General features: G+C 44.5%; 1 protein-coding gene across 2 annotated transcripts in view; it reads right to left on the minus strand.

Annotated features, from left to right (window-relative positions):
• The window catches only part of PLEKHM3 (pleckstrin homology domain containing M3), a 496,850-nt gene that overhangs the window by 195,718 nt on the left and 279,240 nt on the right, over positions 1 to 21,892 (minus strand). For both annotated transcript variants that reach the window (XM_086955333.1, XM_086955334.1), the window contains one exon: positions 1,977 to 2,040. In XM_086955333.1, coding sequence (XP_086811459.1) covers positions 1,977 to 2,040 — 64 coding nt within the window. The remainder of the gene's footprint in view (positions 1 to 1,976; positions 2,041 to 21,892) is intronic.

Here is a 21,892-nt window from a genome sequence, read left to right on the forward strand (position 1 = left end):
CACTTAACTGTACGTGAACACTTAATGATGACGGGATTACGTCCTTTAACCCCTTCACTGCGGCGGCTATTCCGCCGCAGTCCTAAGGGGGCGGGGCGGAAATACGGCGGGCGCATGCTGGTGACGGAACCGCTCCGTCACCAGCGTCGGTTGCGCTGTGCTTATGACGGAGCGGTTCCGTCATGGCCCCACTCAATAGAACGCTCAGCGCAGGCGCGGAATTCGCACCGCGCAGGAGCGTCGGGCGGGCCATGACGGAACCGCTCCGTCATCAGCACAGCGCCACCGCAGCTGATGACGGAGCGGTTCCGTCATTAGCAGGGGAGGGGTTAAATATATCTTTAAGGGCATCAGATCGGGGCACGAAATTCTTGCTTTCAGTGAGTCACGCTTGCTCAGTGAAACAAATATTGGCAAAGCCAATAGGTCTCGCCTACACAAGAGCTATAGGTTCGGCCAATGTTTTGTTTAGCCAAGTTGTACAGAAGCACAACTGCCATGCAGCACGGCTGAAAGCAAAGATAAAAATTATTTGATGCGGTTAGTTCTGGCTACATTTTAGCTATGCTGCACAGGAACCACTCTTCTGTACAACGTGGCTAATAAAAATTGACAAAGCCAATAGCTGTTGCATAGGCATAGGCAAGACTCTCTGGCTTCGGCAATACTTGTAACTATTTAGATATATTCAAATCGTGATTGTTCATGCACTGTAGCTATAGCAGTCATTTTGCAGGCCTCCTGTCTGTATTTTTACATGTGATGTACACTGGAAGATTTATTAATTTCCTAAATATTCAGGGTACAGACAACTTATTGCACTACTAAGCAAAAAATGCATTATTTATAATGTGTTTCCGACTGAAACATTGCTCTTTTGATTAAGTATTACCCTGTCTCCTAGAAATAAAGGCCATCCTCTTGTTGTTATTGTTGGCACAATATGTCCGACCATGATATAGCTACAAGACTCGGAACAAAAGGAAGAATCTAGATCCTCAAAAGGGGAGAATTATCAAGGGCAGCAGAATGAGGGTATTCAAAGGTCTTCCTCATGGATGAACATTAAACTAACTGAACGTTTATTAAACAAAGAAGGTGCTACATTCATCATTCACAAAATATTTCATGTTAAACTAGGCAAATGGCGGAGTAAATAATAGATACAAATTCAAGTAAAATTGAAAACGCTTAGGGAGGTTTCCCTAAAGCATTATAAGTACTGCATATCCATGAGCATTAGGTGCAATTAAATTCACCTTGGTAATATGGCTATGGATGCGTTTGCCGAATAAAATGAACTATTAGAATTGCCAATCTGAACTTGACGTCTACCTCGACACGCAAGTACGTGGTGAAGCAAGCTCTGCGACCTAGGCACGGGGTTTCTGATTGATAGGTCACAGGGAGGAGGGTGTGTAACTGGCAGGCAAAAACTCGGGCAGGAAACTCTTGATCAATCCCACAGATATGAGCAGCAACATTCCAATGTTCAGTGGAGATTGCCCCAAGAAAACACACATGGTTGGTGGGGGCACGTGCTCCTCAGAACACCATCAATTCAGATGCCACATGAGTTAGGAACACTTAGCCAATCAGGGCTAAGCACACGTAGCTCTCCATGCCAGACATCTGGACACACACACCACTGGCCGTACGGTAACCACACAGGTCAAGACCCACCATTGACCATTCATTTATGACCTTAAAGGCAGGAACCAACATTCCTCACCACATATGGTACTCCGGAAATCTTTTATGGCTGCTTTAATATTGTATTTAAAGACGATTCAAACTCGATGTTAATGGAGACAGTGCTCCGACCTAGTACCTGTAATTGTTCTCCCGGCCACAATGTTTAATTAAACAAACTGTTCCTGTTTTGCCAAAGGTCTCTCGTCTTCTGTTTTTTTAAGGAAATCAGAGTCAAACAACAACCTAGTGCCTTAAAGATCTGTAATAAATAGGTGGCTTACCTGTTGCAGATCTGCAAGGGAATACAGGTGGATCTGCTGGAGGAGATATTCCCGGGGGAAAATTCTGCAAATATCAAGGTAAATGCTTGTGATTATTGAGATATGGAGAACACAGCTTTGCCCTAAGGATATGAAGAAATAGGAAACAATAAACTGGTCAAAGTAGTGGACAAAGATTCACACAAAAGACACCAGGACATCGTGTTAGATGCACTGATTGTTTGAATTACTTCAATTTAAAGAAAAAAGGGTACCTAACTGAACATTTTCACTTTGCAGAATAAGGGGATCAACGAAAACCGGTAAAGTAATGATCCACTGTAGGATCACAGTTGAAAAGGGATGAGGGAGGTCACCAGAGGACACTTCGGGCTTTAGAAAACACAATACATCTGTGGCATGCAGACGTTTATTAACAAAAAATAAGGCAGCTCTGGTTTTCCACTGAGTTGAACGACACTTCAAAATACTTAATAACATTGTTTGGCCTGCAATTGGCCTCAATAAACTGCAGCCGTTCGAAACACCATTGGAAAACCTGTATCTCAAGAAGATGAGAGGTGGCATCTCTCTTCAATTCTGTCCCTCTGCTGAGGTGGTATTTTGGAGTTCAGCTCATCTGTACCACTGATGTAAGTAAAGCATACAGCAAAGTGACTGAAATGGCTCCTCTGAAATGATGTTCAGGCCTTAGTGGACTGGAGAATGATTTGGCCCATTTCAAAGATATCATGAAGTTTGCCTACTGCAGGTCACATTTGTGGCACAATGCATATTACCAACTAGTACACTAATCTTCAAGTAGAAGTCTATGCACTGCTGCAGCAGGCATTTTAGAGGTCAACAAAACAATTTGTTTGAATTCCTTTTTACTGCAATAAGAAATTCTTGCCCCATAAATATCTGTCAGTCTAAAAGCGTGAAGATGTGCCACTAAGAATGTTGGAGAATCTAGTTCCATGGGGAATGAAGATCTTTGGCTGCTCCATGCTGTATCTGGTGAATTTGCTTGACTAATATAAAAAAGATTCATGCGGCGTGCTTTTAGCCTGGAAAAAGTTTGCAAGTTGTAATATTCACACCTATGTCAGTCAACAAAAAACATACAGCAGACAGATTCTTATTTGCACTCATCCCACAACTTTGCAACTACAGCACCTTTCCTCATTATACATCTAGCAGATGGAGCATCCTACAAACGCTGGAAAGACCACAACACCACACCAGACTCTTTTTCAATAATATCAGCGCTGTTGGCATCTTAATTTCTGCCATCTCACCTGCCTGGGGTTATCTTAGCAGCACGTGGTGCACCATGCTAATTCTTCAACGTCTCCAGCGAAGTTCTGCATAGAAACCAGCCGGTGTGTAGACATACTACCAAGAGTTGCTCTCCATAGTACCCTAACTCTCCCGCTCATTCATGGCCTCTCCCCATTCTCCCCTCACTTGATAACAATATGCTATGCTTTTCCTTAGTGACTACTATTGCATCTGTGCCCCTATTTTGCCACTTTTAGAATTACAACTGGTGCAAACTTGCATCACTGTTTGCAGCTCTTGCTTAGAGTCCCAAGAGCTATTTTAAAGAAGGGATCTCACCTGTAGCAAAGAGCAACCACCAGAAGTGGCTTCAAGCAACTATATGGACTTGTTTTTATATAGCGCTTCATACCCCAACTCTTCTGCCGTTTCTAAGCATATTAAACAGCAGGCATCACTATTCACAGATTTAATGACACTAAATTCTCTAGCTTCAGAAGGTTTGAAGGCTCATTACTGCCATTTGAACTTGTGAGCTGCAGAGCACAGAAGATGCTAGCGGCGGGCCTTAAATCACAGAGCGGTTTAAATGGGGAAGGAAGCAGCACAATCTAGGCCATTACTTAGGCACAGGGCGGAGGTAGGGGTGAAGTATCAACTTTTGCCACTTTTCAACTGGCATTGGGCGCCATTCTAGGGTTGTAGCCTTACTGATTCGCAGATCACATGTTTATGGGGCAGGCCACCATGCATTGGTGTTATGGTGCCATCACCAACACTGCTGATGGGGCCTTTTGTTGATTCCTGTATTGGGATGCCTGTGTGTGTTGAGTGGGAGGAAGTAGAATCCACAGCCTCCAAGTAGGGGCTATGGGCAGGAAGTCATAGCAAGCATCAGCTTTAATGTCTTCTCCAGTAGGTAGACATTTTCTTCTGTAATTCATAAAAGTACCAAGCCACAAAGGGGGGCTGCTATTGTCTATAAGGACATTGAGGCATATGTATCAAGCCCTTTTCCCATTCGCAAACGGGCCGATTCTCAGATGTATCCCAAATGTATCATCCCAAAAGGGCATTGCAAAATAGGGAATTGCAAAATTTGCGATTCCCTATTTTGCGATTGCATTTAAGGAATCGCAAATTGCGATTCCTTAAATGCGATGCATGAACCACCCAAGTTGTGTGATTTTGGAATGTGAAGTTGCAAATTACCACCAACTTCAAGTTGGTGGTAATTTGCGATTTCTTTGAAAAATGCACTTTCAAAGTGCCATGTGGCACACATACATGCCCCTGGGGCACGTATGTGCACCACATGTGCGCACACACATATTTCAGGGGTGCAATAGGGTGTCCTTTTGACACCCTAGCACCCTTGAAATTGCATGCACAATTAGTGAATACCCAATGGGTACTCGCAAATTGTGAATGTCTTCCCATTCATTCCTACAGGCCTAGTAGGGATGAATGGGAAACTATTCCTTAATTACGAATCGCATTTTGCGATCCGCAATTAAGGAATATTAAGGAATCACAATTAATATTCCGATTCCTACATACATTCCATGTTGCGAGCCCTTAATAACGATTCGCAAAAAATCGCTATTAAGGACTTTCAAAACGGGTTTTTAATACATATGCCCCCTTAAGAGGGTTCAGACCGATCTACTTGTTTGCCTTCCTGTTCATGTTCAATAAAAAGCAGAGTCGAGAGCTTGTGTGGCACTGGGAAGGGCTCAGTTTAAAAAACCCATCAATATTGAACCTTCATGAAACTAAATACTTCGTCTAATTTCAATCTAAAGCCTATATGCAATTTAGTGTGAACCAAACAGGCAAGAAGTTAACTGTTTTCCAGGGCTGGTTGCCTCGGTTAGCTGACTTCGTCAGTCTTATCGTGAGGATCCAACACATAGAAACTGAAGGGACAGGAGGACTGAGTTCAGCCTGCGGGTGTTCAGCAAGGACTATTTTGGACTCCTAAAATCACACGACGTTACGTCCCGTGGCTGAGCTCAGTTACCCTCTTTTCCTTAAACGACTGATTGCTAGATATCATTTGATCAAAATGTATCCTGTTATATATAACTCGTGTGCTATTCACATTTCAACTATCTCTGGCACATTTCAGTCACTTTTGAGCACTGCACCGCCACCGATTCCTTGTCTGTACAACCTTGAGGCATAATTTGACGTGACTGCAAAAAATACACGATTGCCTTCAAATGTATCTTGCTCTGGCAGTTTTATCATTTTTATACTTACGAAAAACTCGGATGTATTAGCAGATCATTAATTTGCTAGTTCATTATTTTGATGGGCGAACACCTATTCGGGTACTTGAAAATTATAAAGGACACACACATTTTGCTTAAGTTTATCTCGAAACAAACCTACAGGTTAACAGGCCCATGTTCCCAGGTATAGAAGGAAGACCATTCACATGAACATCACTACAATATAAGCCTATACAAACGTCACAGTCTCGACTAGAATCAACAGATTATGTGCATGTGCAGTTTGTTTTGCAACAATTGACTGGGTTATCTAGCTAAACAAGGCATCGAATTTAGAAAATAATTAATCATAAGTAGGAATTTCTATAGATCATGGAAATGAACAAACATGTAGCAAACTATGCTTTTTAGAACCATTCTCTACCATGATGTCGTTTGAAAACTTTCGAAGTTTAATTATGTGAAAACTATATACGTTCTGGTATACTGCTTTTCCTAAAATCTGTAAGGCCCAGCCCTAGTCAATATATCATTCCTTGAGAGCTGCTTGGGTTCCACTAGGGTCTCTCAGCAGTGGCTCCAGATCCCTCTACCCCCTCTGGGGCTTACGCAGCTCCTCAGGAAAGGACTGCACTTTGCTGCAGAACGGCTCCCGTGGTAAAGGCATTCCCCCAGCGAAGAGCACGTTTCAGGTTTTTTTCTGTATGCAAAATTAATTTTCCTTATTCAGTATAAACATGGTATGCAAATGGTAGCATACTCTTTATTTTCATCTTGAGCATTTAGAATAAGTCATGTGCTAGCGATCAGCAGTTATCCCAAGTCTTACTACTTTAGGCCTACTTGATTTTCATTTAGGTTTCTTTTCATTAATTTCCCAGACCCACTACTCCAGCTCTGATTCAAACCATAGGTTGCTCACCTAGTGGTTCCCTGGGCCTTCTTTCAGTAACAGGTTTACCTACAGGTTTTCTTTCTTCACCTGCTGTTGGCAGCAGAGGATTTACTTGTGTTGCCTTACAGAGTACCTCTTCTCATCGCGGATGATAAAGAGTAGGGCTCACGTAATGTATAGATTATCTTTAGATTTACCTAATGACACCAAGAGGTTGAGGTTACATGCTATCATACATTTCCTTGAAGGAAACAGGTAATTTACTTATGTTAGGGGCAACTTTACAAGGGTCCTATCTGATCGTGGATGACAAAAGAGAGTCCCTATGTCAGTGTGAATGGCAAAAAAAGTTTCACATATATTAGACTTTACCTTATTTATTTCGCTTAAGGTAACAGAGAATGAATTGATTATGCATGTGACCTTACAGTTCTCATGTCAGCGGATGATTTATCTATCTCACAGGTCACCTCGAAGCGATTCCATGAGGTAAAAGATGAGTCACCCATTTCGCAGGTTATCTTACAGGGTTTCTTTTTCACACCAAGAGCAAATAGAGAAGGTATTTATCTTACAGTTTACCTTACAAAGATTTCTTATGGTAACAGGCCATCAACTTATGTTACAAGTTACCCTGTTCAGCATCTAATCCATGATGGTATGAGAGTCACAGCTCGTACCTTACTTCTGTTATCTCCACAGGTTCTTTCTTAGTCTTCAGCAGGTCACCTCACATACAGGAGCTTCTCATTTGGTGCCTTCTTGAGCACCAGGGCCTTTGTTGTCTCTTGGCCAACTTCTGGCCCACTCCCTGTCCACCAACAGATGTTCTCCCTTCACTTTAGTTAGACTTTGTCTGCTTATCTTACCTTGAGTTTTCTACATTCCTTCTCCTGACACCCTCCCTCCTTCTAGAGGACTCTTCCTGTAGTGCAGATTGATCCTCCAACTCTTATAGGTTCAACTGCTGCATTTAACCTCCTCGCTTACATTTGGTACCTGCACACACTAATGGACGCCTACATTTGAAATCATTAGCACACCTCGCTGTCAACCGTCAACACACAGCTGTGCCTGATCTTACATCACCACCTTTACAGATCTGACATCTTGTGCCCTGTTAGTCTTTTTGTGGTAGGACAGAATCTATCTGAATTATCCAAACCTTTGTTGTGCCTCAAGACCCTTTTCCAGTCTACAAACATAGTTAACGACATTTAACCCTTTAAGTGCTGCCGTCGGCCAACGGTCGTCACGAGCACTACCTTGCCAGTGCTGCGCTCGACCGTTGGCCGACGGGTCAGCATTTGTTATTCGAACGTTCAGCACTGGGCGCTGAACGTTCGACGCTCGGAAGGTGTTAAATTTGTGCACTTGATTTAATGATGCTGTGTTATGCCACATATGATTTTTACATGGCGTAATTCCATGAGATCACCATCTTCAGAGTCCTTGGCAAAAGTGTTAGTCTGCAGAACTTTAAGTTAGCAGCAGAGCCTTCTTATATGACAAAGGCTCCTCTAAATAACAGCAAACAGATTCAACAGTACACTACCATCCCTACAGGAAGGTCGAGTAACATTCTATGGCCAGGCCTTGTTTGCAAGCACCCATAAAACATGGCTCCCCTGGAGCTGCCCAAGCGAAATAGGGGCTGACGTGAAAAATATCCCCAAAGTCCACCTTGAAGTAAAAAGATGGTGATGCAAATATTTTCTTAACTGGTCTGATAAACCTTTTTCCTGATGAAGACGTTGTGGATTATGCGAGCGAGGAGCATTGCTTACTACAGCATTAAAACATAAATTGTCAACAGCCTCTTTCAGGTTAACCAGAATAGTCCGTATTTATTGCATTCAATAAAGATGTTAATCCAGTTTCTGTGGATTTCTCGTTTTGGCACATAAGGAAATTTAGGAACTGGTGAATAACATTAGTTTTTCAGGAATATACCATTTTGTTCAGAACTCCTAGTTTCCAAGTCGACACCATAACATTTTCAAAAGGGCTGCCAGTTAGTCCCCGGGATATGGATCGAGAAAAATAATTGCCAAGCAGAGTGCAAGTACAAGGATAAGCAATTTTTATTGCAATTTTTACTTTACCTACCTATTTTGGCTCGATTGCAAATTGTGCTTGTTTGTTCCGTTTTGCACAACAATGCCCTCCAGCGATAAGAAAAGTTACAAGGAAGGAAGAAAAAGCATCTGTGCCTCTTACTGTCCTATAGCGCTGCAAAACAAGAAATCCGGTTGCATAGAATGGTACATGCCTGGTGCAATTAGAAATTGCGCCAGTAGGTTTCAACGCCTGATTTAGTAAAAATGGCAGATGTGGTGCTTTTACTGGCTAACCAAGGAACCACCAAATGACTCCATCCTTTCCACCTGAATTCATCAACCAGAAACTCTGCAGGACCTCTGATCAGCAGAGCATGTTGCTAATGCCCAAGTCTGAGGGGAGCCATTTCCCATTGTTGCAACACCAGGCTCATAACAATATTTTTTTCTGTTCCCAAGAGTGTTCTTAAAAAAGGCAGCTACCGTGGAAAGAATGTGGCTGCGCAGTCCTGATGCACTCTCCAGGCTCCTGCAGGATGAGCACGAGGTCTGCACACAAAGCGGTCTGCAGTGGAGAGGCACTCAGAGAGAACCCGGCTCGGGTCACCTTGGAAACAGCTAGGCGCGAGAGCCTCGGAGGAAGGAAAAAAACATATCAAAAGCTTGTTCAAGATCATATTTTGTGCGGACCCAATTTAAAAAGCACACCGTTGAACAGTGGTAAAGACGAACAGCTGTTAAAAGCTTTTAGGGCACACTGTAAATCTCGGCCTCTGCTGGATCCGTATCTTGTCAACAAATTGCATTAATTTGGAAAACAGGGCCTGGCAGAAGTGGAGAGGAAAATTCTACCTCTCCCTGTGAGAGGTTATAATTACACTGCATTTATCATTAACGTTTAGTTCACGTGAGCCTCTCTTCTTAGTTCCGAATTATCTGATTTAGCAGGCGAACGGGCGTGTTCTCAGGCGGCGCGAGACGGAGCAGAGGGCAAATGGAAATTCACTGCGTGATCGGTATCTGAGAACTCTGTCGCGTGCTGTCATGAGACTACAAAGGCGCATGCGCCTGGGTTATGAGGACTAACGGGCAAGTCAGGAACAGGAAATTCTTACTTTCAAACCAAATGTTTCCCAGTTAAACCCTCTTTCGAATAAATGCTGTTAAAGGCATGCACCAACCCAGAAGGACTCGATGGAGTGAGCCGAAGCCTCAGGGAATGATGACCCCTGTGACAAGCCCCTACAGGAGAACTCAACCACAGTAACATGAGGGGGAGGAAGGGGGAGCTTCTGTGAATGTTCAATAAAGCAGAAATATAAAAAGGACTTCAACACCATAGCAAGTGGCCATTGAAGCAGGGAAGGAAATGAGCCCTGTCCACTGGTTAGGTAGTAAGTGACAGCACAGTGGTTTAGGAAGGGGGTACAGTGGGTGTGGGCCGCCCCGGGTGTCATCACTGAGGGGGTGACAAAATGTTAAAAGTATGTGTTTTAAACACATATTTTTGCCATTTTGTCAAGCCGGGCGTGACAAGAAATTTCCTGCACCGGGTACCACCTGACCTTGCTACACCACTGCGACAGCACTACTTTTGGTGCATTGAGCCCTTTACACTCCAGTGCCATTGCACTTGTGCTCTAAGGATAGTTACAGCCCTGAAAGACTGTCAAAGGGAGTACTGAACAACACAAATAGGAAAAGCCTGTTATGAATCATAGAGTGCCACTCCGTCACAGTCATGCTCAACCCAGCTGCTTACCAAATAGGCCTTTTCTGTCACACGCTAATCGTTTCCTTCCTTCATAGCGTCTCCTCACTCACACTATCCTAAAAATCTCACCACTATTATCATTTGTGGGTCCAAATTCAGGGATAATTAGAGTTATGCTAAAATATGGAATTGTAACAGATGACTTCTGCCATTGGCCCAAATTAACAAAGAGGCTTGTAAAATGCATGCTTCTATTCCTCACAGGACTCTTTCTACGATTTCAGAAGATTTATAACTGAGATTCACAAAATCCCAACGCATGCTTATCTAATATAAGAAAATCCTTGATTCGAGTATGTATACTTAAACCTAAACTAACGGAAATGCACCTGTATTTGGTATAGGCAGTGTTGGACTTGGCCTTTTTTGCAGGGTAATCCCTGAACTTTTTGCCTTCCTCCTATAATTTTTCTGACCCGTTCTTGGCTATTTTATGACTCTGAGCACTTTACCACTGCTGATCAGTGCTAAAGTGCTCTCCCTATTGTAAATGAATGTATTGATTGGTGATTCCATGATTGACTATTTAGTTTTTATTTAGTTCATTTGTATAGCGCAACAGCTACCCAACAAAGGGTTTCCCGGCGCTCATGATCCAGAGATTTGATTGATTCAGGTCTTTAGATGTTAAACAGCCAGGTTTTTAAGGCTTTTCTGAATTTCATGTAATTGATTTCATTCCGAAGTGTCAAGGGCTGAGTGTTACAAAGTGAGGGTCCAAGATATGAAAATGATTTGCCGCCCATTCGTGTCAGCCTGATTTTTGGAATCACAAAGTGGTTAGCCGTGGCTGATCGAAGGGTTCGAGATGGGCGGTAGGGATGTACAAGATTTTGTAAATACTTGGGGGCATTGTTAGTAGAGATCTTATGCATAAAGCATAGGGATTTAAACTTCACCCGATTCTCAATTTTCAGCCAGTGCAGTTCCCGAATGTAATTGGAGGTTGGTGTGGAGATGGGAATTTTCCACAGTAATCTCGCGGCTGCATTTTGCACTGTCTGTAATCGGCAGGTTGTAGCCTTATTGGCCCCCAAGTATAGTACGTTACCATAATCAAGTCTGGAAGTTATTAAAGCATTGATAACTGTTTTCTGAGTATGTTTGGGGAGCATCCAGCACATTTTGTTTAACCACTTTAGTATCGCAAAGCAGGTGGCTGAAGTCTTCGCAGCTTGCTGATTAAGATTAAGCGACTCATCAATGATGACACCTAGGTTGCGGGCTGATTTGGCTGGAACCGGAAGGGTACCCATATCATCTGGCCAATGTTGGGGTCCCCAAAGCTCTTTGTTCTTACCTAGGAGAAGTAGCTCAGTCTTCTCACCGTTGAGCTTGAGAATTTTTTTTCTCATCCACTCAGCAATCTTACTTAAGCCGAGTTTTAATGAAGAGGGGTTATCAGACTCCGAAGATGATAAGGAGAAGATGAGCTGAGAGTCATCAGCGTAGGAGAACATAAGTAACCCAGTCTCTTCTACCATTTTGGCCAGCGGGCTCATATAAATGTTAAAAAGCAGCGGGCTCAAAATGGAGCCCTGAGGTACTCCATGTTTAAAAGTCATAGTATCGGAGCAAGCGGATTGGGAGAAGACTTGGAATGTACGCTGTTCCAGCAGGGATTTAATCCAATTACAGGCTGCGCCCCGGATGCCTATGGAATGGAGTGTTTGTGCAAGGACAGAATGTGACACAGTGTCAAATGCTGCACTGAGGTCGAGCAGCAGCAAAGCTACCATTTCTCCCCGGTCCAGCATTAGACGGATGTTTTCTGCAACGCCGAGCAAGGTCGTCTCCGTGGAGAAACCTGTGCGGAATCCTGATTGATGGAGGGGTAGTAAGTCATGAGTGGTAATGAAATCAGTGAGAGACCTATGAATGTGTTTTTCTAGTATTTTTGCAAAGGTGGCCAGCAGGGAAATAGGTCTGAAATTGGATGGCAAATTGGGATCTGCTCCCATTTTTTTTAGCAACGGATGAATGCGTGCTTCCACTCGTTCGGCACAGTTTCTTCCTGCAAGGATTTGTTAAGGAGATTGGTGATTATGTCCAAGGCCCCGTTGCTGAGTTTTTTTAGGACTGAACAAGGTAATGGATCATTGGGCGAGCCAGATTTGATAGTATTTAATAGTTTACGAACCATGTCGAGGTTAAGCTTCGGCCAGTTGTTAAGTATAGTGGAAGGTGCCTCGTCAGGAGAAAACGGGCAGGAGGGCGGAACCGCTTCAGTCAAGGTGATGGAACCTAAGGAGTCGGCTATGAAGCTAGAATCAGTAAGTGGAGTAAGGGGCAGAGTCAAATGAGTCTTGACAAGATCATTAGTGGCTTGGTCAATGCCCTGATGTATTTTGTCCACTTTATCGACAAAGAAGGCCGCTAGGGAGTCACATTGTGATTTATTGAGGTCTGGCGGAGATTGTATAGTAAGGGAACCAGCCAGTTCTCTTACGGTTTTGAATAGTGTTTTAGACTGGCCAAGGGCTTCCGTTATTTTAGTGCAGGCATGTTCAGCTTTAGCTCTACCACATAGCTTCTGGTAGTTCGTGAGTTTAATTTTAAAAGCTAGTTTGGCGTCTGGAGAATAGGTCTTCCTCCATTGCCGTTCCGCGTTTTTGCAGCTGCTTTTTTCCTTAGTTTACTTGTCAGACCCTAGTACAGTGCACCAGGAGTGCCCTGGGCTTGTAATTCCAAATGCTGCTAGTGGGCTTGCAGCACTGGTTGTGCAACCCACATAAGCAGCCATGTAAAATGTGTCTATGGTCTGCCATTGCAGAGCCTGCATGAAGTCTGGTACTGTCATGCTGACTGGGCAAGTGCACCCACTTGCCAGTCCCTAAACCTTCCCTTTTCTTCATATCAGTCACCCCTATAGTAGGCCCAAGGGCAGGGTGCATTGTAAGTATAAGGTAGGATATTTGATATTTGATATTTGAAGGGGTATTTATAGAGCGCAGCGTTCGCTCCGGAGGGAGCATCATGGCGCTGATGTGTGTGGCATGTCCTAATAGTGAATTACAGCCATTTTCGTTTTTCACTATTGCAAGGCTAAATGTTCTCCATAAGCCAGAATTGGCTGTTAGAATTGTTACATTTTATAATCCTAACAGACTCAGAGAACATGGTAGAAATTAAAGTTTAGTATGCCTGGACTCAGAATAATAAAAATACATCTTTTAGTGAAGTTTGTTTTAATATTCTGTGTTTGCAAATACCACTTTTAGAAAGTAGGTATTTGCTTGCCTAACCTTTCAAGCCTGCCTCCGCTAGGTTGTGTATTCTTTGTCTGGCGTTTGAGTGACAGGTCTGGGGGATTCCAGGAGACAGAATGAGTCAGCCCAGTGGTGAATTGAGAGATCTGCATCTAGATGGAGGGAGGAGTTGCACCTGGGACCTGAATAGGACAGTGGCCGCCCCCCACAGTGCTGGGTCCACCCCCTGTGGTGCGTCTGATGTCTCCGCCCTGCACACTGAAAGAAGAGAAGGAGTCCTGTCAACAAAGTGCTCCAGGAATGTACTTGCCTTCCACAATGCGGAGGAGTGTGGCTCAATGGTTAGAGCGGCAGACCCTGATGCAGAGTTCTGGCCCGGGACCAGGGTTCAATTCCCGCCTCGGCGGGTCTTGGGCTCAATTTCCTCGGACCTGACAATTCTCACCTCGGTGCCTATTCTAATCATGGGCCCCACGCTGCAACTTTGGGCAATAGCTTGCTTAACCTCCACACCGGCCCCAACAGCGCTAGGATGCCTGGCTTCACCCTGGGGGTGCCCAGGAGTGGACATTTCACAGGGAAAGCCAGGAAGGGTTCCACAGCGGTATGAGTAATAGCGCCAGGAAACCGCTTGGTGGCAGTGCGCTCTACAAATACCTTGACATTTTACAATTCATTTTACAATGCTGGCTCCACCTCATGTGGGGCGTCTGATGTGCTTGCCCTGCACTGTGAAAGGAAAGGAGAAGTCTGGTAAACAGAGTGCTTCAGAACTGGTTTGGACTGGACAAAGGCCCCTTTCACCTCAGAGAACAAAGGATTTCTGGGTATAAATATTGGGACCCTGCTCCCAAGAAATTAGATCACTTTGGACTACAAGAAGAAACCTTTACTGAGGAGAGGAACCTGAAGAAACTGAGGAGAGACTATTCCCAAGCTGAAGTGCTGCTAGGGGGATTGGCCTGCAGTGGTTGCCTTACTGCCAAAGGAAGGAGAAAGGAACTTTGTAACTTTGCTTTCAACTTGTGAAGGATCTCCAAGGGCTTGGAAAAGAGCTTGCCTCCTGTTGAGGTCTCAGGGACAACATACTTCACCCCCCAGTTCCCGAGAGTTCTTTGGAAGTGCCTGCTGCTGTTTTGGGCCTTCTGAGGAACTGCGTGTCGCAAGGAGCTGGAAGCTCGACTCAACGAGAAGAAGTGTGTCGCCGTCGCTGTGCCTGCCGTCGCAACTCCTGAGAAAGGAGGGAGTTGCCGCTGGAACTGTCGCACTGCACCGCATCGGAGAGAAGCGTGCCGCAACGAAGAGGAAGCGTGTCTCTGTCGCTGCTGCTGCCGTCGCAACTCCGAAGGAGGGTGTCGCCACTGGAACTATCGCATTGCACCGCATCGACCAAGAGCACCTCGCATCCCCGAGAAGCACGCCGCCGTCGGAGCTGCTGCCGTCAAATCTTGGATGTAGCCGCTGTAGTTGTCGCATCGAGCAGAAGCTTCACGCATTGTGGAGAAGAGCGTCGTTGCTGGAGCTGTTGCCGTCGGATCGTAAGGATGTCGCCGCTGCAGTCCACGCATCGAACCGAGGATTTCTCGCATCCCCGAGAAGCATGCCACAACTGGAAGATCTTCACGTCTTTATTTCTTTGCACCTGACTTTGCCGCATTTCCCATTGCTGCGACATTGCTTGTCGAGGAAGCGCAACGCGACTTAAGGTACTGTGTCGCATCTAAGAACTGAACTGATCTAAGCTTGAATCTACCATCTTAAAGTAATCATAGTGTGTATTTTTGTCGTTTATGGTCTTGTGGTAACTCTATATAAAGTCTATTTATTTTTAATATAAAACCTGTGTGGTCTCCATTTGTAGTGTTGTCACTGGGTTACTGTATGTGGTCACAACTGCTTAACTTACAACGCCTCTAAAATAAGCCTTGACTGCTCGCGCCACGCAACCTAGAGGGTGAGCAGGGGTTATTTTAGGTGTGTAATCCCCTTTCCCTGATTAGAGGAGAGGGTCCCTATTTGTCACAAGTACCTACCTGTGCCAACTAGAGACCCCCAAATCTAACAGGCACCTTCACTTATTTCCATTTATTTTCACCAAAGGGAAAATAGGTTTCATAGTGTGACATTTTCTTCCCTGCCCCTTCTGTAAATCTGGGGGCTTTTGAGTCTTTAACATCTCTTTCCATTTTTACACTTTCTCCAGGTTTCAGTGTGTAAATGCGGTGGAGAGGTTCATTGAATATATGTGTTAACATCCTCAAATTTATAACCTTGAGGGGATTATCACTTTCACAGCGGCCACCCCTGCCCATCCCTTGTAACACATCGTCTGATCCTTAGCACTAAATTTATGATGGCAGAAAGTCTGCCAAAGAGGCTGATTTTACACAATATTGATGCATTTTGTACTCATAATAATTGTTAATTAGTATTGTTAACTGTTTGTTCAATTTTAATTGCTAATTGTGGCACATGTGATCATAAAAACATTTTTTGCAAGTGACACATAGGTGTGAAAAAACAGCTGTAGATAGGAATCAATGTCTATAAGTGACAAAGTAGAGCTGCATTGTTGTTATTATTGAGCAGGTTAGCAACAAAGCATCTATCAGCTCAACAACACCAAATGTAACTAACAATGATAGCGTTTGGTGAACAAAGGCATGGAATTGAAAACCCTCAACCTAAAAAGTGATGTTGAGAATGATACTGAGCATTCATCTCCATGCAAACAAAATGAGGAACGGAGAAGAGAGTTACAGGTAGATTCATCAATGTCCCGATTTACGAGTCCTTAATAGCGATTATTAAGGAATCGCTATTAAGGACTTGCAAATCGGGATTCATGTAGAAATCGCGAAATAAATAGCGATTCCTACAGACTCCTTATTTGCGATTAGCAAATTGCTAATCGCAAATAAGGAATAACTCCCCATTCATTCCTATGGGCCTAAAGGCCCATAGGAATGAATGGGGAGTTATTCCTTATTTGCGATTAGCAATTTGCTAATCGCAAATAAGGATGCGATTTCAAGGGTGCCAGGGGTGTCCAAAGGACACCCTGTAGCAGCCCTGAAATATAATCTACATTGGTGTTGCGCACACACATGTCCAAAGGACATGTGTGTGTGTAACATGCAACTTAGAAAAATGCATTTAAATGCATTTTTCTACGTTTTCGCTATTTACCACGAAGTTTGACCTTGCGGTAAATAGCGGCCCAAAATTGTGATTTCGCAATTTTTAAATGGTTCATGAATTGCATTTAAGGAATCTCAAATAGAGATTCCTTAAATGCAATTCCTCGCAAATGTGCGAATTCTTTAATAGCGAATTTTGCATTTGGGATGATGAATCCCAAATGCAAAAATTGCACTTGCAAAGGGCCAGATTCTCAGAATCTGACCCTTTGCGAGCGCAATTTAGCTTGATGAATCTGGCCGATAGTCTTTATGCTTGAAGCATTAAAAACTGGAGTGTTCAGTCACAGTTGGGAAGAAACCGTAACCAGGAACCAAGGTCGTGTGTAAGGATATTGGGTGTCTCAGACAAAAATGGTATTTACTTTAGGGATGCTCCTTTTGGGTTCACCAATAAAATATAATTTGACATATTTGTTTGCTTTTTTTTGGGCCATTTGTGGGAAGTTGAGTACAGTAGCTCACATAATGAAATAGGATTGCCTAATCAATTTAGAAACACACTTTTTAATTTAATCACTTCAAATAACAACAGACAAACATTAGCAATAACTAGAATATTGGCCAAATGTAATTGTAGGTTGATATTTTTACCATTCAAATTAATATGAACATAGAAGCTCGGCATGGTGGTGATTTTCTGTTTATTTGGAACTTTTCGTTCTAGGACAGTGTTAGACCTGGAATTTCGTGGCGTGATTACCCCAGACTATTTGCCTCTACCTCCTCTATTTTTGATGCTGTGATGGATTTTGTGGACTTGGGAACACAAAAGTTTCCAGGAGAGTCTCAGCGACGCAGTGTGCGTGTGCTTCGTGCAGCCTGAGACCTTCGTGAGGATTGCCCTGTGACCGTGCACACCCGGAGCTCAAGTGAGTCCCATCGACGCTGTGTGCGTGTGCCCTGTTGCAGCCGGAGATCTTCGTCATTGCCATCAGCCTGGGCCGGCATCCCCAGAGGAGCTGTGCTGATGGCCCGAGCCTGCCTTTGCCAAGGAGGGACCTCGAACCATCCCCGACGGGGGATCCCGAATTCCACTTCCCAAAATCAACGAAGTCGCATCAGAGGCCCAAGTTGCGAGGAGAGGAGAGCGAGGTCGCACCCCCCAGGTAACGCTCAGCGAGCATGCGTGTGTCGCCGCTTGGGGCGGGGCGGGGCGCGGGCTCGGGGAGAAACGCTCTAGGCCTTTCTCAAACTCGTGGCGCGAGCCTCTGCTCAAGCTCGTATGGCAGCCCATACTTGCAGAGGAGTGGCAGTACCGGGTCCGGAGTGTGGAGCTGCACTTTGTTTTCCACCATACCTGTGTTGGGGGCACATTTTTGCAGAAGCTGACCGCGAGTTAGTAAGAGTGGCATAGAGACCGTCCAGAGCACCGTGATCAGTGCCAGAGTACATTATTTTTGCATTGCATTATTTCTGCATTATGAACTTCCTGATTGTTGCATTACGCATTGCATTATTTCTGCATTATGAACTGCCTGATTCTTGCATTACGCAGTGCATTATTGTTACATTACGAACTGCCTGATTCTTGCATTACACATTGCACTATTTTTGCATTACGAACTGCCTGATAGTTGCATTACAAATAGCATTATTTTGGCATTACATACTGCCTGATTGTTGCCTAACGCATTGCATTAATCCTTTGTTGAAGAGATTCTGCGTCCTTCCGGTGGAAGAGAACTCCATATCTGTGGTGCAGCGCCAGAGAAAGCTTGGTGACAAGTTCTTTTTTTGTTAAGGATGAGTGGTTTCAAGAGGAAGGTAGTGGCACTTCTTGAGGCTCTTAAACCACAGGATAGTTCAAGTTTTTGCGCAAGGTACCTAGGAGTATTGAAGTGGAGGGCTTTGTGCGCCAGAACGGCAATCTTTAACTGAATTCGTGCTTCGTAGGGCAGCCAATTGAGAGATTTTAGGACTAGGGATATATGTTCGTATCGTTTGGTGCCTGTGACCAGTCTAGCCGCCGCGTTCAGTGATGACCTTAGTGGAGCCAGGGCATATTTGGGAAGGCCACAGAGGGTAGAACTGCCGTAGTCTAGCCTCTGCAAGACAAGTGCTTGGACCACCTGCTTGAAATCATTAAGTGGAAGGAAAGGTTTGATATTTCTGAGTGAACTCAACAAATGGTTTGCTCCCTTACATACATTGCTGATATAATTTTTCATATTCAAGTGCTTGTCCATGGTGACTCCGAGAGATTTAGCTGAGTCTATGATGAGAGGAGTGTAATTGAAAGCAGTGAGGTGACTCAGCCATAGGTCTTGCGTGGGGATGTGGTTCGGAGGGGAGATGAGCAGGAATTCTGTTTTGGAAGTGATAAGCAGGAGATGGTTCTCTGTGAACCAGTTTTGAGTAGACGTTAGGGTAGTGTGGAGGGAGATGATATTTTCCAGGGATGAGATTTTCGATTAGAGTTGCGTGTCATCCGCATACATGCGGAAGAGAATGTTCATGGAGTTTATTGAGTTAGCGATAGGTTCCAGGAAAAGGTTGAAGAGGATAGGAGATAGAGCGGACCCTTGTGGGACCCCCATGAGTACCGGAGAGGGCTGGGAGAGAGAGTGGTTTGTCTTGAATCTTTGTGATCTGTGATGTAGGAAAGACGAGAACCATTGTAGCACCTGGTCAGCAAAACCCATTTTGTTTTGCAGGATGCATAGGAGGTTGTCATGATTAACTGTGTCGAATGCGGAGGAGAGGTCAAAGAGAATCAGGAGGCAGGATTAGTTTTTGTCAAGCGTTTTTAAAATGTCATCCATAACGTGAGTGAGAGCCAATTTCGTGCTGTGCCTCTTCCTAATACCAGATTGATACTGGACTAGGAGTTGCTAATTGTCTATGTGAGAACAAAGTTGAGATTGAACACATTTTTCTAGAAGTTTCGCTAGGGTGGGGATGTTGGAAATGGGGCGGACATTACTGAGATCAGATTTGTCGGCATTATTTTTTTTTAGAATAGGTGATACCTGAGCTGCATTTAGGCAATTGAGGATCGTGCCTTGTGAACGAGAAGCGTATACTATCCTTGTCCAGGTGGGGCTTGATTTCTTTGAAGATGGCCGGGGGCAACGGGTCACTGAAGTGATTGGAAGGGTTGATATTTTGAAGAATCTTGTGGATGTCATTTTCACTAAATGGGGTAAAGGTGCCTTTGGTGTTCGGTTTACCCTTTTCAAAGGGTTCAAGGGGGGAGACGGTACTTAAATAAGGCAATAGAGCCTTCTTAGAAGCGAGGTCAGCAGAGATGAGTCTTGATTTCTTCAAGAAGAAAGCGGCAAGTTTGTTGCATGAGGGTGGGCTGCCACCCAGTTCAGAGTGGTTTGGACCAACGACTGATTGCTGTTTGACCAATTCGAACAGTTTCTTAGGGCGGTTTGCCGCTTGATCCAGTTGGTGTCTGAAGTAGTCAGCCTTGGCACTCTTGATTTGTTTGTTGTAGAGGCTCCTGACATCTCTAAGGAGTTTTTGTTGGTCCGAGGAGGGATTACATTGCCAGGAACGTTCAGCTGCCCTAAGGTTGCGTCATTCTGTGTTTAAGTTGTCATTATATCACGGTTTGGATATTTTTGTTGAAGCATTTTTATGTTGGAGTGGAGCAATGTCATCCATGATGTTGGTGATTGTCGAATTGTAGGCGTCGGTGAGTAATTGGACCTCGACCAAGTCAGCTTGGGTGGAGAGGGCAGATTTACATTGGGCAGCTAGATCGTCAGTTTATTGATCTGAGGACTCTTTTCCATATCTTTGCTTTCAAAGGTTGAGCCTTCCTCATCAACACCTCCCTGTTAATGTAAAAAAGGATGCTATGGTGGTCGGACAAATCACAAGGGGTAATGGAATCTAGGGTGATGGTCTGCCCTTTAGAGATGATGAGGTCTAGAGTTTCTCCTTTAATATGAGTTGGTTAGTCGCAGTGCTGAGTCAGCTCTTGATCATTTAAGAATGATTTAAGGCAAGATACAGCGGAGTTGTTGGGGTTAGACCAGTGAAGATTGAAATCACCAAGGAAGATTTGGGCCACCGCTGAGTCGACATTGCTAGTGATGATTTCCATTAGTTGCTCAATGAAGGGGAGATTGTAACCCGGGGGTGGTGAAAGGTGTGAAGTTTGCAAACCGGTAGGTTCTTACTTGAGATGCTGAGACACAGGTATTCACTGGAGGAAGGCGCAGAGGACTCCAAGTGAGAAATCCAGAGTGTGTTCCTGTAAATACAGGCTAGGCCACCACCCAAGTTCAAAGCTCTATCTAGCCTAATTATGTCATGAGTAGGTGGTACTAGGAGGTCTAAAATAGGAGTGGAAGTGGGATTTAAACAAGTTTCAGTAAGGATGATAATGTCTAAATCGTTGTGATCGATGAGGTCGAAGATATCGGAGGCGTGTTTACTGGCTCACCTACAATTAAGTAGTACACATGTAAGTCGTAGTGGATTAGGGGGTGAAGGAGTCTGGGTGATGTTCACACGGGTGAGGTTGTCGGAATTGCTGCATCTAGGATTGTGAGGAAGTTCTCTGTTTGGGTTAGAAAGGATGGAATGTATTTGTTTCGGCTGGACCACGTTAGATTTGATCTAGGAGATCAGTGGATGCCTGGTGTGTCTCACATCCTCTAGGGCTGGCGGAGGCATTGGGTAGGGGAATGGATTTCGAGAAGGAAGGGGTTAGAGGCTGATCCATGTGGTCGCTATCCCTGGTGGATGCTCTGGGCCATTCAAAGAAGTGTGGAGAGAGCTGATCACGGGGAAAAGATCATTTGAGAGGGCTTTCAGGTCATGTACCTCAGAAGTGAGAAGGTGCAACTGTGGAGATATCTCGTCCAGGCACGCAGCCAAGTCTGAGTGTTGGTCTAGGGGTGGAGGGTGTGAGGGAAAAACGTGCAGTGAAGGGGGAACATCTGTGTAAGCCAGTTGAGGCCTGTGTCTACACATTTGCCTTGAAGATAAGCCTGTCTGCTCATGCCAAACTCCAAAGGGGGTGCGCAGGGGCTATTTGTGAAGGTATCCTTCCTTTCCCTGACTTAGAAGCAAGGGTCGTCTCTTTAGACTAAGGTACCTACCTCAGCCAACTAGAGACCCCCAGGTCTAACAGACAGTGTTTCTAGCTGTTGGACACTTGAGTGTTTGTCATGGCGCCCCTCCTTTTTTCTTTGCCCCTTGTCCTCATCCCAGTCATTAGTTCATGAGATAAATACCACCTCCAGAGACACGAAAACTCCAGTACAAGTTGGAAATGCAAGCCCCATCCACCCTAAATTGGGTGCCATAAAATGGC

The sequence above is a fragment of the Lissotriton vulgaris genome, chromosome 2_1, assembly GCF_964263255.1.
Source record: "Lissotriton vulgaris chromosome 2_1, aLisVul1.2, whole genome shotgun sequence".
Lineage (NCBI taxonomy): Eukaryota > Metazoa > Chordata > Amphibia > Caudata > Salamandridae > Lissotriton > Lissotriton vulgaris.